Source organism: Trichosurus vulpecula, chromosome 3 (genome assembly GCF_011100635.1).
Source record: "Trichosurus vulpecula isolate mTriVul1 chromosome 3, mTriVul1.pri, whole genome shotgun sequence".
Classification (NCBI taxonomy): domain Eukaryota; kingdom Metazoa; phylum Chordata; class Mammalia; order Diprotodontia; family Phalangeridae; genus Trichosurus; species Trichosurus vulpecula.
The window spans coordinates 280,317,067-280,333,271 of record NC_050575.1 but is presented as its reverse complement, the minus strand read 5'-3'; the positions used below and the strand labels follow the sequence as shown (position 1 = coordinate 280,333,271).

The following is a 16,205-nucleotide window of genomic DNA, read 5'->3' as shown; positions in this document are numbered from 1 at the left end:
TTAACCTGTTGGCAGTCTGCTGGCTTCTGTTCAGCAGTCACTTTTCTGGGAATGGTGGCACAGCCTCTGGCTATGACTAAAGAGTTGTCAGTTTGCTCTTATTAGGGAGAAGCTTTCTAGTCCACTTTATCCCAGCAAAGGGGAGCTGGAATGATCAGTGGTGAGTCCTAAAGACTCTAGCTAAAGCTCAAAAACTATGAAGCAAGTAAAAATTCCACAACCACCTGCCCAGTAGCAAAATACTTAGAAGCAAACCATGTACCCTAGGAAATAGCACCTAGCAAGAACATGTCCAATTCAGTAATGCCTAGCATTGAGCAGGAGACCTGCAAAACACCACCCAGTGGATATTTTTACTCTGTTCAATTAATGTTTAAAAAACAGATATACAGCTTGTTATGATGTCACCATGATTCCAAACAGAAATTTCCTTCTGAATAAATTGATAACACCATGTCAGGTCAAAAAGAAGCAAAGAGATGTTAACTCTAGAAGAAATCAGCAGTCTTCCAGTGCAAGATGTGAATAGCCCCTCCTTACACGTGTTCTTATCATACATGTTCTTTAATACGTGCCTTCCTCACGTGTCATCCTTAAACATGTCCACTCTTACTGATAGTATACACACTATGGGAAAGTTACAGAGGAAAAGTCCTATGACTACTTTTTAAAAGAAAAAAACTAAGCTAATTTATTAAATGTCTTTGCTTTGAATTAATTTTTTCTTTTGGCTGACTAGTAAAAGCAAAGACATTCTAGAAGTTTGTTAGCTATGTTGTTGTTGGAGTTTTTTTCCTAACTTCAGACACACAGAATGTATTGAACCTAGGGTTTTCTGAGACAATAACATCCTACATGCCACAGCAAAAAAGAAACACTGAAGTATGACCCCAAAGCTTCTAACCTTGATTGTCACATAGCTAGGAAGTGTCAATACTGGGATTTGAATCCAGGTCTCTGACTCTCAGTGCAGTGCTCTTTCAACAATACCATGCTGTCTCTGAATTATACAGCTCAGCACCACTGAATACAATTGTTTTAAAGGTGACATTACTTAGTGCTCTTGGCAATGACTTAAAAAAGAAAACCCAACCACTGTTTTATATTTTGGGGTTTCATGTTTTCATAGATTCAAAAAATAAACCAATGCCCAAGATCTTCTCCTTATTCTGTTATCATCAACAATAAAACTTTCACTGCAAAAAGCAATGTAACCTGGGGAGAACAAATTTGAGCACAGTAAGTTTATGCAGAAGATGGTAAGTGACTTCATGCTCAACACATAAAATAATAGAGTCAGAGCTAGAAAAGACCCTAAGAGGTCTTAGTTGAGGAAAATGAGGTTTCCTCAAAGGTTAAGTGACTGACCCAAGGTAAAACAAGTGGTAAACATAAGAGTCAAGATCGAAATCAAGCACTTGTTCATGGTGCCACCCTGCTTCTCCTTTGATGTACAATACCATTACACACAGACAGTAATGCACAACTGCGTGAGAATGGTGGCAGGGCCCCTCAGAATTGTCTGTGTACGTATCATAAAGCTTAGATCTGAAAGGCATCTTAGAGATGATGTAACCATCTCCCTCATCTCACAGATGAGGAGACTGAGGCCCAGAGTAGATTAGGGGCCATATAATTAGTAAGTAATAAAACAAAGATTTGAATCCTGGGCTTATGACTCCAAATGCAGTGTTCATTGAAGCACATCAAAAAAAATTTACTAGTTCATACTGGGATGGAACCCATTATCTGAGCGTTGTCAGCATCACACTCTAACTGAGCTATCCAGCCCTGTGCGTCTTGTTTCTGTGCCTGTATAAAAGAAGGGTTGGTAGTGAATATATATTTTCAAAACTGTTCTCCCCCCCACCAAGACTTGAAATTCTTTAATTTCACTGCAAAGAAAAGAAATTGCAGGTCTACAGCCTGCAGAGGCTACTTGTTTCAGATAAATATTTCTTGATTTGACCAAAGATTGGCTCCATATAAAAAGAAAATCAAGGAGAAAGGTGAAAGAAAAGTTTTCTTGCTTTGATAATAATGAGAACATATGGTTTTCCCTTTCAGAATAAGAAGAGAGTTCTAGAATGAAATATATACATATATATACACGATGGGAAAGAGATGTATATATGCATACATACATCCATATATGATGTGATATATCAATTTACAGGTATTTATTGATAACCTATGGATTAAGCACTGATAGATCTTACAGGGCAAATATAAGTGATAGTCCCTGCCTTCAAGGAGTTTGTGTTATAATTGGAGAGATAAGACTAATGCATGAAACAAAAATACTGTCTAATTTGTTGAAATCTTAGAGGTCATCTAGTTAAATCATCTCATTTTACAAATGGAGAAAGTGAGGGACAAGGTAGTTAAATGACTTACCCAAGGTCACTCAAATAGTTAGTGGCAGAGCCAGAGCTAAAATCCAAGTCTCCTGACTTGGCCTGGTGCTCTTTTTACTACATGGCACTGAATTCTCCCAAACAGTATACAATCTAAAATATGATTAAATGATAAATTGCATATGTATGCTTAGTAGGAGCTCAGCATAGAGGGAAAGGGTTGAATTTGGTTTGGAAAGGCTTCATAAAGAGGGTAGGACTTGAACTGGGCCATGAATGTTGGGTAACACTTAGTATTGGAGAGAATAGGAGAACAAAACACTGAGAAGAACATTTTCACCATAGGCATAGAGGTGGAAATGGATAGGTTGTGTTCCTGGAACAGTAAAGTGGTAAAATACTGGCTTGATTACAGAAGAGGTTATATGCTGGAAGTAGGTCAGACTTGTAAATGAAAATTTGCCAGTCATCTGTACGGAGATGATAGTTGAAGTCAATCAAATGAGTTCACGCTGTGAGAAAACTTAAAGCAGGAATTCACAACTTTTTGTGAGGAGAGCAGAGTGGAGTGTGGGAGGGAGCTCCACTAATAGTTGAACCCTTTTCCCCACCAAGATTTTTGACAGACTTAATAGAGGTAGGTAAACTTGGAGATCTATCCAGCAAGGGATTAGTCTACCAATTGCAAAGAAAAGCTGAATACTAAGCCTTGGGGAATCTCCATATTTAAGACACAAGTGAAGGAAGAGAAAGCAGAAAAGTAGAGGGAAAATGAGGATAGTGCACAGGTTATAAAAGGAAGGCAAGGTGACAAAAAGGTTGGGCTTATTCTCTTATAGTGTGTGTGTGTGTGTGTGTGTGTGTGTGTGTGTTTGCACATGCACACACGTGCATTATAAGACCACTAATCTAGAAATCTACAGCTGGAAGGGACCATTGAAGCCATCTAATCTACCCTCTTCATTTAACAGATAAGGAAATTGAGGCCCTGGAGATTAAGTGACTTGACCATGGTCATATAGGTAGTAAGTGTCAGGGGCAGAATATGCATTTATGTCAGAGATTATCTTTCTTAAGCCTGAATTCAAACAAATCAAGCAAAATAATAAAGATATAACTATCATCTTAGACACCACTCTTGTCAAATGGAACGGGGAAGATATCGGCAATTTAGAAAAATGGTTTTGCCTTTTAAAGTCATGACTATCATAGTTACTATCACTATTAGTTTAAAAATAATAGCATAAAATGTTATATTAGAATCAAAATAATACTTTGCAGCATTATTTCTAGACTGTCTGATCTCCATTGCATTAACCATATAGAACTGTTCTTTTTAGTCACATTTAACTTACTCATTTCAGTTTCAATTATGATTACACAAGATGAAAATAGATTATATTTTCCTGTGTTTATCTAAGACTATGGCAAAGCAATGACAATATTAAGCCAATTAACAAAATTATGGGGAGAAATTACTAATAATTATTATTTGAATAAGTTTATATGTTTGAATATTATCAGTAGTATTCAATAATATTCAGTGTCCTTAAGGATTTTTTCAAGAAATCTAGTTCCATTATTTTATCCCTCTAATCTGGCATCAATTAAATCCATTAAATCCAACAACCATTTATTAAACACCTATTATTTTGTGTAGGGCACTATGGATTTGCTAAAATTAACAAGACCTAATTCTTGCCCTCCAGAGTTTACCAACTAGTAGAAAATATGCACACTAAAAAATTATTATTAAAAAAAATAAGATGGAGGGTGGAGCCAAGACAGCAACTGGAAAGCAGGGACTTGTGTGAGCTCCCCCCAAGTCCCTCCAAAAACCTATAAAATACAGCTGTGAACAAATTCTAGAACTGCAGAACCCACAAAATAGCGGAGGGAAGCAGGGCTCCAGCCCGGGACAGCCTGGATGGAAGCTGGGTAAGGTCTATCGCACACGGAGCTGGGAGCGGAGCGGAGGCCAGCGTGGGCAGCAGCAGGATGAACCAGACTGTGAGCTGGGGAGAATAGGCCCTAGCACCCTGAATCAGTGAGCTGTGGCAGTTACCAGACTTCTCAACCTACAAACACCAAAGATAACAGAGAAGGTTTGTGGAAAAAGCTTCAGGGAGTGAAAGAAGTTCACAGTTTGGCCACTGCCCCAGTGGCAGCCGGGGTGGTGAAGCTACAGAACTACAGCTGCAGTTGCTTCTGGCCCCAGGCCCCCCAGAGTGAGAGTGCAGAGCCTGCTTAAGATATGAGTCAGGTCCAGGTTGGCAGTTCTTGGGGGAGGAGAAGTGCTGGTGTGGCAGAGCTGGCTGTGTAGAAATACCTCTGAAAACAACAGTGCATCCCCTTGACTTTGGAACAAAGTACTCTCTACTCTACAAGCAGTATGACCCCAACAAAAAACTCAAGGGTCAAGTAGTTGGCTAGGAACATAGCCAGGCAGCAAAAACAGACTCAGACTCAGACTTTGGAATCTTTCTTTGGTGACAAGGAAGACAAAAACACACAGCCAGAAGAAGTCAACAAACTCAAAGAGCCTACAACAAAAGCCTCCAAGAAAAACATGAACTGGTCTCAGGCCATGGAAGAGCTCAAAAAGGATCTGGAAAAGCAAGCTAGAGAAGTAGAGGAAAAATTGGGAAGGGAAATGAGAATGATGTGAGAAAACCATGAAAAACAAGTCAATGACTTGCTAAAGGAGACCCAAAAAAATACTGAAGAACAACACCTTGAAAAATAGACTAACTCAAATGGCAAAAGAGCTCCAAAAAGCTAATTAGGAGAAGAATGCCTTGAAAGGCAGAATTAGCCAAATGGAAAAGGAGCTCCAAAAGACCACTGAAGAAAATACTACCTTAAAAATTAGATTGGAGCAAGTGGAAGCTAGTGACTTGATGAGAAATCAAGATATTATAGAACAGAACCAAAGGAATGAAAAAGTGGAAGACAATGTGAAATATCTCATTGGAAAAACCACTGACCTGGAAAATAGATCCAGGAGAGAGAATTTAAAAATTATTGGACTACCTGAAAACCTGATCAAAAAAAGAGCCTAGATATCATCTTTCAAGACATTATCAAGGAGAACTGCCCTGATATTCTAGAGCCACAGGGCAAAATAGAAATTGAAAGAGTCCACAGATTGCCTCCTCAAATAGATGCCAAAAAGAAAACTCCTAGGAATATTGTCACCAAATTCCAGATCTCCCAGATCAAGCTGAAAATACTGCAAGCAGCCAGAAAGAAACAATTTGAGTATTGTGGAAACACAATCAGAATAATCCAAGATATGGCAGCTTCTACATTAAGGGATCAAAGGGCTTGGAATATGATATCCTGGAGGTCAATGGAGCTAGGATTAAAACCAAGAATCACCTACCCAGCAAAACAGAGTATCATGCTCCAAGGCAAAATATGGATTTTCAATAAAATAGAGGACTTTCAAGCTTTCTCAGTGAAAAGACCAGAGCTGAATAGAAAATTTGATTTTCAAAAACACAAGAATCAAGAGAAGCATGAAAAGGTAAAACAAGAAAGAGAAGTCACAAGGGACTTACTAAAGTTCAACTGTTTTGTTTACATTCCTACATGGAAAGATGATGTGTATGATTCATGAGGCCTCAGTATTAGGGTAGCTGAAGGGAATATGTGTGTGTGTGTGTGTGTGTGTATGTATATATATATAGACAGAGGGCACAGGGTGAGTTAAATATGAAGGGATGATATCTAAAAAAATAAAATCAAACTAAGGGATGAGGGAGGAATATATTGAGAGAGGGAGAAAGGGAGAGATAGAATGGGGTAAATTATCTCACATAAAAGTGGCAAGAAAAAGTGGTTCTGTAGGAAGGGAAGTGGGGGCAGGTGAGGGGGAATGAGTGAATCTTGCTCTCATCAGATTTGACCTGAGGAGGGGATAACATACACACTCAATTGGGTTTCTTACCCCACAGAATAAAAGGAGGAAGAAGCTAAAAAAGGGGGGACAATAGAAGGGAGGGCAGATAGGGGGAGGAGGTAAACAGAAACAAACACTTTCGAAAAGGGACAGGGTCAAGGGAGAAAATTCAATAAAGGGGGATCGGTTAGGAAGGAGCAAAATATAGTTAGTCTTTCACAACATGAATATTGTGGAAGGGTTTTACATAATGATACACATGTGGCCTATGTTGAATTGCTTGCCTTCCTAAGGAGGATGGGTGGGGAGGGAAGAGGGGAGAGAATTTGGAACTCAAAGTTTTAAAAACAGATGTTCAAAAAAAAAGGTTTTTGCATGCAACTAGGAAATAAGATACACAGGCAATGGGGCATAGAAAGTTATCTTGCCCTACAAGAAAGTAAGGGAAAAAGGATGGGCAGGGAGTGGGGTGACAGAAGGGAGGACTGACTGGGGAATGGGGCAACCAGAATATATGCCATCTTGGAGTGGGGGGGAGGGTAGAAATGGGGAGATAATTTGTGATTCAAACTCTTTTGAGAATCAATGCTGAAAACTAAATATATCAAATAAATTAAATTTAAAATGGGAAAAAATAAGATAAATGCTACAGGAGAAATACCAGTGAAGTATTACGGGAGCACAGAGAGAAAGAATACTTTCAACTCTAAGAATCAAGAAAGGTTTCATGGAGGTGGCATCAGCCATGGATGAATGAGTAGAACATCAACAGGCAAAGATAAAGGGGAGAGATATACTAGGTAGAAGAGATAAAAGTACATTCTAACCACAGCCTCCTAACCTCGTACCCCTCCCACCCTTTCACTCACACTAAACATAGCCTTCATGAGTAGGTATTGCATAAGGATCATAACATATCTTGACCAATCCCTATGTAACCATAGGTACATTTATGTAAGATTCTTCTCGTTGATGAAGAAAGTGAATTACTAGAGACACTTTAGAAAGGCTGACATGTAGAGGAAAGCTGGTCCCCCAACATGTCCCTGATTTTGAACTTGCTTCTCTGAAGTTCAGAGAATTTCATCTTGGATGAGATCTGTCTGTTGAGCTGCTATATCTCATTCACTGTAGGACAATTCAGTCACTTTGTGCATTGGCTGGCATATTCTGATCTGTATAACTTTTCTGACTTATGTTTGTTATTTACTTGGACAAATGAGTTTACTTCCAGCTCTTAGTACAGTCCCTGGAACATAGCAGGTGCTTAATAAAAGTTTATTTATTGATCACTATTCGATATTTGTAATGGTCTTTTTTGGGAACTAGAATTTGGTAGGAAAGTTTGGATAAAAAGTGGACTTCTTCCTTTTTAAAGGATGGTGACTAGGGAAACAGCTTTTGCCTAAATATCATTTCCCCTAGACTAAGAGTATTTGAAGGGAAGACAAATATAATTCTTGTCCAGTACCTCTTCTCTGAGCAGAGTAGAATGGTCAACTTAGTGGCTCCAATTCCGACCAGGCAGGAATGAAAATCTCCCCCAGAGAGGTAAGCAATATTCTAGAAATATCTATTCATACCTCCTCACAAGCCACATTTAGACAACTCATATGAATATATGTAACACACATGGGCAAACACACACACCCTACACTTATTTGTTCAGTCCATATTCCTTTCTATTACTTCATTCGCTTCTATTCTCAGGCTTTTAAACCCACAGTTTGTCACTTTTATGATTCACTGCCAATTACTCTACCAGAGAACCATCTGCCCCTCACTCTTCCAACACCCCTAACCTATGTATCTTTAGCTCTAAATAACTCCCACCATTTATCCAATCTTGATCCATGGTTATTTACTGTCAATGGCAAAAAAAAAATCAGAGTTAATTTCACACTACAAGTTGATTATATATCATAGCCAGTACCTCGATGTCGTTGACAATTCTATCCTACCCTTATCAATTCAATAATCCATAGCAACTTTTAGAAATATTTTCTTCTTTATTCTTGTCACCAGTCATATGACCACACTCAAATTTATAGCAAATGACCTAGCCTTCCAAGATTAAGGCCATCCAACATGAACTCCTTCAAGATTTAAAGATTCCTTTAAATCTTTCAACATAATTATTACCTCTCTTCTCCTTCTCCTCTCCTTCCCTCTGGTCATAGAAAACTATAAAAGAATATATGTACTATTCACTGAGAATAATCCCTCTCCCTGTGCCCTTGATCCTTCGCTCTGACCAGCTCCAGGAGTTGTCCCCTTCTTTCTTGTGCAGATTAAATCTTTTCATCACCACTGGCTTCTTTCCATTTGCCTACAAACATAAACAAGTCTCCCCAATCCTAAAATAACTTCTCCTTGACTTTTCTCTCCTATTCAGCTACTGTATGAGCTCATTTCCACTCCATTATTAATCTTTTTTTAAAATTGCTGTCTATACCTGATTATTCCACATTCCACATTTTTTTTTTGAAATTGATTTTTTAACCTAAATGTGAGAGTTTAGGTTTATCCCTATTAAAATTAATTAGATTTGGCCTATTGAGATATTTTTGGATCCTGTTTCTACCATCCAATGTGTTAGTTAATCCACCTAGTTTTGTGTTATCTGAAAATTTGACAAATGTGCTGCCTATTACTCCTTCCTTTCACCAGTTCAGATGATAGTGAGGTTGAAGTATTAGCTGATCCCCCTCCATCCTTCCTCATTAATTATATAGATGCCTACTTGCATATCTTGATTATCTGTGATAAATTTCCCTAACCTCCCTTTCCCTTCTCTCCTCTCCCATGTATTCCTCTTTCTCTCTCTTCATATTCTTCTCTTAAAATCATCAAGACATAATAAAATAACTTCCAGGCCTTGTCAATTAAACTCCCTCTATGACCCCTGATGATGATATATCATCTCCTTATATTGGAATGGAAGCAGTTTATCCTTGTTTAATCCCTTGTCATTGTTCACCCATTTTGCTTTATTGCTTCCAGGAATTCTAGTTGAGTTTATTTCCAAGCAGTGTTTTTATTTTTTATTTTTCCCTGAGGCTTTGATTGTAGATGTTTTGGAGTCATTCTCTTCTTCTGGGTTTGTGTCAAGCTTCATGGATCTTTATGGGTGAGATTTTTTTGTTCACTCGTTCTTCCAACTTCTTTCCTGCCTTCAGACTTGATGTTAAGGTTGAGTGAGGTAATGTTTCTAGAAGGAAGGTCTGGGCTTGTCCTGTTGCTGCTCTAATGGGGTGCTGCTATTTCAGGATCTCAGGGACAGGCTGGGGACCTGCAAACTTTCAGTGCTCTTAAAGAGGACTGATCCAAGGCAAAATCTGGATTGTCCTGGTCTGAGCTCTGCAAATTCCTTACGTGGGTTTCAATCTGAGCCATAGTAGAATGCTGCTAGACTCAGATGGACAGATCTGTTAGTTCAGAGTGAAAGAATTGTAGGCTCCCTTTTGCTCTGGGATTCTTGCCCTGGTTATTCTTTTGCAGGTTAGATGCTGGAACTGAGACTCTGTTCTGCTCCTGGGGTCTGAACCAAACCAGTGCTTCTTTCTTCTGAACTTCCTTTCTCTGTACACCACCCAGGGCCTTCCTACCCAGGAACACTTTCCCCAAAGGACAGATCCCCTTCTCAGTTTGCTCTGGGTCTATATGACTCAGATTTGGATAGTGGGCAACAAAACTGCCAGTTGTACCTGTCCCCAACATAGTGCCCTGCCATATGTCTGGGGGTATTCTGGCATGGGTCAGGTACCTCCTCTTGTCCTGGTGCACAACCTCATCTTGATGACTAAAGTGCTTCCTGGCATATTCCTGGCTCCACCTTGTCCCAACAGTCTGCAGATCTTGGTCTCTCTCCCTATGCCAACCTGGACTAGACAAATGACTCACTGTCACTTTTCCTGGATATTTCCATCAAGATTAAGTCAGGTGCATTGTCTAGGTCTGTTTGGAGTTTTGTGGAGAGGAGCTCTGCTGAACTGTTTCCTGCTACTCTGCCTTCTTAGTGCTGCCTCTCATTGCTAAAAATATTACACAACAAAGGTCCCAGGGCAGATTCCCAGGACACTGCCTTAAATAGACTTCCAAATTTGACATTGAGTACTAATGACATTTCTTTGGGTCAACCAAATATTCACCCAGTTCCAGATCCATCTAACCTGTCATCTAACTCGTATCTTTCCATGTTGTTCACAGAAATTTATTACAAAACTTTGTCAAATGCTTTTGCTGCAATCTAGGTATACTATGTATACAGCATTCCACTATTCCACCAATCTAGTTGATCTTTAGTTTGTGATGGTCTATTCTTGGTAAAACCATGCTGAACTAAATGACTTCATAGTCATCACTTCCCTTTCTAAATGCACACAAACCATCCTATCAAGAATATGTTCTAGATTTTTTCCCAGGTGACAGAATTAAGGTCCTCTGTCTTCTTTGCTAAATTCTCTTCCAGATCACACCCTCCAACCAGAGGTGTCCCTCGGGGTTCTGACCGGGGTTTTCTCTTTTCTCTAAATACTACAGCATTTGGTGATCTCATAAGTATTTATGGATTGAATTACCATTTTTATGCTGATGATTCTCAAATCTGTCTTTACTGCTCCAATCTCTCTGCCAGTCTCCAATCTTACTTCTCCAACTGCTTTTCAGACATCTTGAACTCAATACAAACAATTCTGCTTTTAGTAAATTTGCATTATGCAAATTCGACTTTACCTAAAGAATTCTGAAAGAAATCTGCATTCCAAAAAAACACCTATGTTAACTTCACTGTAAAAATATGGTGCTCTCTCTCTCTCTGCTTCTGTCCCTCAGCTCCTATATCAGTGGCCTCCCAAACCTCTCTGCCCCCCCCAGACACACACACACACACACACACACACACACACACCCCAAAACCCTCCAAGTGAAAGAAGAATGGGATGGCTGAGAGACTGCTGCAGCTGGTGGGGGCTTGGTTTGAAACCTCTGGAGTCCAGAGAGGAGACCTTTGCAATTCTCTGCCCACCTCTGGTGTGTCCAACCCCTACATGTCTTTCATCTTTCTTCCTTTGGGTCCCCACCCCTGAGTGTCACCCATCCTTTCCTGTGTCCATGTCCAGCCCCCACATGTCTTCTTCCTCTCAGTTCTGGCCAGGCCTCTATGTAACTGATCCTGACTCCTCTTCCTCTTCCTGCTCTTCTTTTTCTGTTACACCCCCCCTCACTCCCCATTCTCCCCACCTTGAACCAATTGCCAGTCCACTGGCAAATTACCATTATGTAAAAATCACTTTACCAGAGGTAAATGGAAGGGTCCATTATGTAAAGCAAGAACTGTCTGTGTGTCCAAAGCAGAATTCATTATTTCTCCCTACCTTTCCCTATTTCTGTAAAGGGCAACTTTATCCTCCCAATACCCTAGGCTCATAACCTAGGAGTCATTCTGCATTCCTCACTACCTCTCACCTCTTCGCCCTCCCCTCCAGCCATCCAAGCTGTTGCCAAGACCTGTCGATTTCACCTTTGCAACATTTCTGAAATATGCCCGTTTCTCTTTTATGACACTGTCACTTCTCTGGTACAAGCCCTCATCACCTCACATCTTGATTATTACAATAGCCTGCTGGTGGGTCTGCCTGCCTCCAGTCTTTCCTTACTCCAGTCCAGTCTCCATTCAGCCACTAAAGTAATTTTCCTAAAATGCCAGTCTGAACATGAAACACGCGCACATACACACATACCCCACAACTCACCAGTCAATAAACTCCAGTGGCTTCCCATTGCCTACAGGAGCAAATATAAAATGCTATGTTAGGCATTCAAAGTCCTTTATAACCTAGCCCTCTCCTACCTTTCCAGTCTTTTTAACCAGCTTACTCCCTGAGAAGTATTCTTTGATCCAATGATGCTGGCCTCCTGATTGTTCCATGTACAGGACATTTCATCTCTGAGCTCTGGGTATTTTCTCTGGCTGTCCCTCATGCCTAGAATACACTCTCTCTTCTGCCCGACTGCTGACCTCCTTAGCTTCTTTTAAATCTCAACTAAAATGCCACCTTCTACAGAAAGCCTTCCCAATTCTGCCCCCCCCCTTAATTCCACTGCTTTCCCTCTTTCAATTATTTCCTGTTATGCTGTATATAGATTGCTTTGCATGTATTTCTGCCAGTTGTCTCCTCCAGTGGATTGTAAACTCTTTGAGGGTAGGGACTGTCTTTTGCCTCTTTGCTTGGCAAATAATAGTTATTGGTGTGTATTGAATTGAATGAATGAATAATTTGCAGGCTTGACTCTTTCCTTTTTTAAAATTGGGGACATTATTCCTTCAATCTGGCAGGGCCTCTCTCATTTTCCATAATCTTTCAAAGACCATCCAGGAATCAGACTTCAAGAAAGCATGTAGTGCATGTTTGCTTCATTCTTTTCCAATCTAGTGACTATACCTCTATAGCCAATCAAAGAAAACAGAAGCAAAATAATAGTTGAGTACTGTTGCCTTTTCTATAGTGCCCTGTATGGGATTGGTCTGGAAAATTCCCTGGTCAACTGGTTAAGTTTATATGGTAGTAAATTTTTGTCTGAAACTTTCTCATCATCTGGGGATGAATCGGTTGACTAAGACTGTTGTGGCACTGAGTCATCCCTTTGTGTGGTCCTGTGAAAAGATATTCAGTTGAATATTCAACCTTTCTCTCTCTTTGGAGAACAGATTTGTGAGCAGTAAAACTAAATAAGGCCCAGGGGAGAAGGAATTACTCCTCTTATTTGTGAGCCTTGCCCCCACCTCCACTCCCACCACTGATAATAGATGCCTGGAGTCAGAAACAGGAAGGAATTGCCAGTGAGTGCTCCGATCCACATAGTCTGAGAGAAGAGATTATCTAGACTCCTAGTTCTAGAATATAACCTTATGGAAAGAGAATACCTGGGCATTTCCAGCCTTGAGGTTGCCTCTCTAACAACTCCTAATTCAAGAGTTCCCAGACTCAGCCTTGTAGAAAGAGATGGGGAGCTTGTGGGCAGTACCAGCCTCTTGGGACAGAGAAAATTATGCAGGTGCCCCCTGGTACTGAAAGGGCAGCAAGGAACAGCGTTGGAAAACAAAAACCTAAACTTTGCTTTCTGTTACTACCTGTAATAGTTATTTAGATAACTCAGGTGCAATAGAAAAGGATTTGTTGCTTCTTGCAGGCCCCATCTCTCTTCTGAAGTCTATAACCTCAGAATAGGACTATAAAGCTATCTCTAGGGTAAAAGTGGTACTCATTAGAACTTGGAGGATACACGTCTAGCAACCCCAAGTTTGTTTTTCTTCTGAAAGGAATCCAAGACCTCAGGATCTAACACAAGTTTAGATGCCTGGATACCTATATTTTGGGGTTGTCCCTCTAGCAAAGCGAATTAATTTCCCTTGTAAGATGAATTCAAACTGCATGGAATCTTGGAGGAAGGGTGAGACTCACCAGAGAGGAAGGATGACAGGTGAACAGCCTGAGTGCTCAGATTACCATGCTAGAGATGTTGGGATAAAGTAAGGAAGGCCACTAGAACATCAGGAGGACTCTGTAAAGCAAGCTCATACTAGAGCATGGATAAGAGTTACATGAAAAAGGCAGGTATGAATGGATTGCAATCTGAAATATCGGAGAAAACTCAAATTTGTGCTCAATGGATCACACATCCATTTGAGTAAAGTTTGAGATCTGATACCAATAAGCCCCCTTGTTTTATTTATTATTATTATTTATTGTTTTATAATTTCCCTTGAGATCTTTGATCATTTGTTCTTTCAGTTGAATTTTGTTATTATTTCTTCTAGCTCTAAGAAGTAAGTGTTCTGGACCTGGCCTAACTCAAGACAGTCCGGTAATACAGTCTTAAAATTAAAATTAAATTAGGTACTTTTGGACCATGAAATGCAATGAAAACAACTTTCCTTGTGACAAGATAAAAAGGATACAATTCAAATAAACCACTCTGCTCTCAGTATGCAAACAACTGTGTATAAATAATATATATTTAGGATAACTTGGAGATATTCATAGAGGGAAGGCACTAACATTAAGAAGAAAAAGGAAAGGCTTCTTGTAGAAGGTAGGATTTTAGCTGAGACTTGAAGGCAGGAAGTAGAGATGAGGAGAGAGAGAAAGAGGGATAGTAGAAAGAAAAGGTGAGAGGCGGGAGAGAGACAGAGACAGAGACAGAGAGAGACAGAGAAGGGGAAAAGGGAGAGATATAGAATTCCAGTCATAGGGGATGTCCAGAGAAAATGCAGATTCTGGAGATGAGTCTTATTTGAAGATGCTTCTTCAAAGTGGAGGAGAGTAAGGTGTAAGAAGAGGCCAGGTTATGAAGGTCTTTCAAAGCCAGAGGATTTGATATTTGATCCTAGAAGTAATCAAACAAGTCCCAAGGATGGGCTTCTTTTTCCTTAAAGGGAAACCATTCTCAACTATTAGGAAAAAAGTGGTGCTCTATCATAGCAATGCTTTGATAATTTGATTAGTATGGCCCTTGATATATAAATTAATTTAGGTAATGCTGTCATTTTTTTTAAAAGGCTGCTCAAAGTTTATTAGTTTCTGTTGAGTACAAAGTGAACAAGTTATTGAGGTTGCTGAAAAGCACATAGGTGATTCAGATAGTAAAAAAAAAACATAATAACAGTGTGGCTTCTTTTGCTTGTTTTTTGGTGTTTTGCTTTTGTTTTCCTTTAAAAAAAAAAAACCACACACACAACACAACTACTTCTACACTTAAGCAGCCTATCTATTCTAAGGGAATAGGTGGGAGAGGGAAGGGGGGGAGGGGAGGGGGAAATGGGCTCTGATGCCTAGCACACTTCAGAAGCGAGGGAGCAGCAAGGAGGGTGCTGCTGCTCATGCAGAAGGCCCAGTGTTGGTCTTGCTGGGCTCGCTGACATGCCGCTTCCTCATGGCCTCCTGAGCCAGGTCACAGGTGATCGTGCCATGAGCAACCTGGAAAGTTCCTGAGTGCTCTGGGGATTCCAATACAGTTGTCATGAACGGATGACTCGACTTCCCGAAGAAGAAGCTTGCCCACCAGTGGCCTGGGTCTGATTTGGGAAGACCAGGATGGTGGGGGATCACTTCCCCAGAGTACTCAGCACTTCCACAGGAGCTGTTGCTGGAAGTGGAACCCAGACGCCTTCGGTAGTAGTCATGGGTTGCTACAAGTGAACCGCTGGACGGGATTGCTGCCATGTTGCTTGTTCTTCTTATGATGATGTAAACCTTAGTGGCGGCTCCCGAGCAGCCCCTGTCAGGCAGTGGGCTGCGGCGGACGATCACGGGTGACCTGGCTCGGGGGAAGGGGGCGCTAGGCCACAGAGCCCATTTGTAAAAGGAGATTACGGGAGGATACTCCACGGCAACGAAAATGCGAGGGTTCTTTGGGTTTTCAATGCTGTCATTTTTATTACATTGGCATAGCTCAAACATGAGCAATTAATGTCTTTGCAGTTGTTCAAATGTCTATTTTGTAAAAGAGTGTTTTGTAGTTGTAGTTATAGAATTCTTATGTGTGTTGGTAGCTAGATTCTATGATATTTTCTACATTTTGCGGTAATTTTTCTAACTCTTCCTGTTTTTAATACATAGACTGCAATTTTATGTGAGTTCACTATATATCTTGCTAATTTATTAAGTTATTGTTTCAATCAATCTTAGTTCACCCTCTTGTCTTCTCTAAATAAACCATCATATAATTTGCAAAAGTGGTCATTTGATGTTCTTCTTTACCTATGCTTATTCTCTCAATTTCTCTTTCGTCTTAATGCTATAGCTAGAATTTGCAGAAACATATCAAATAACAGCTGTGATAATGGGCCTGATAGCCTTGATCTTATTCAAAAGGCTTCTACCATTTCTCCATTATAGATAATTTTTGCTCCTGGCTTCATAGAGATACTATTTACCATATTA

The 16,205-nt window shown here is 40.1% G+C and overlaps 1 protein-coding gene across 1 annotated transcript; it reads right to left on the bottom strand.

The window, feature by feature from the left end:
* Positions 1-14,978: 14,978 nt before the first annotated feature.
* Positions 14,979-15,631, bottom strand: LOC118843568 (pancreatic progenitor cell differentiation and proliferation factor-like). The gene has a single exon (XM_036751261.1). The coding sequence runs from the start codon at positions 15,483-15,485 to the stop codon at positions 15,141-15,143; it is 345 nt and encodes a 114-aa protein (XP_036607156.1). The 5' UTR covers positions 15,486-15,631; the 3' UTR covers positions 14,979-15,140.
* Between the last annotated feature and the right edge of the window lie 574 nt (positions 15,632-16,205).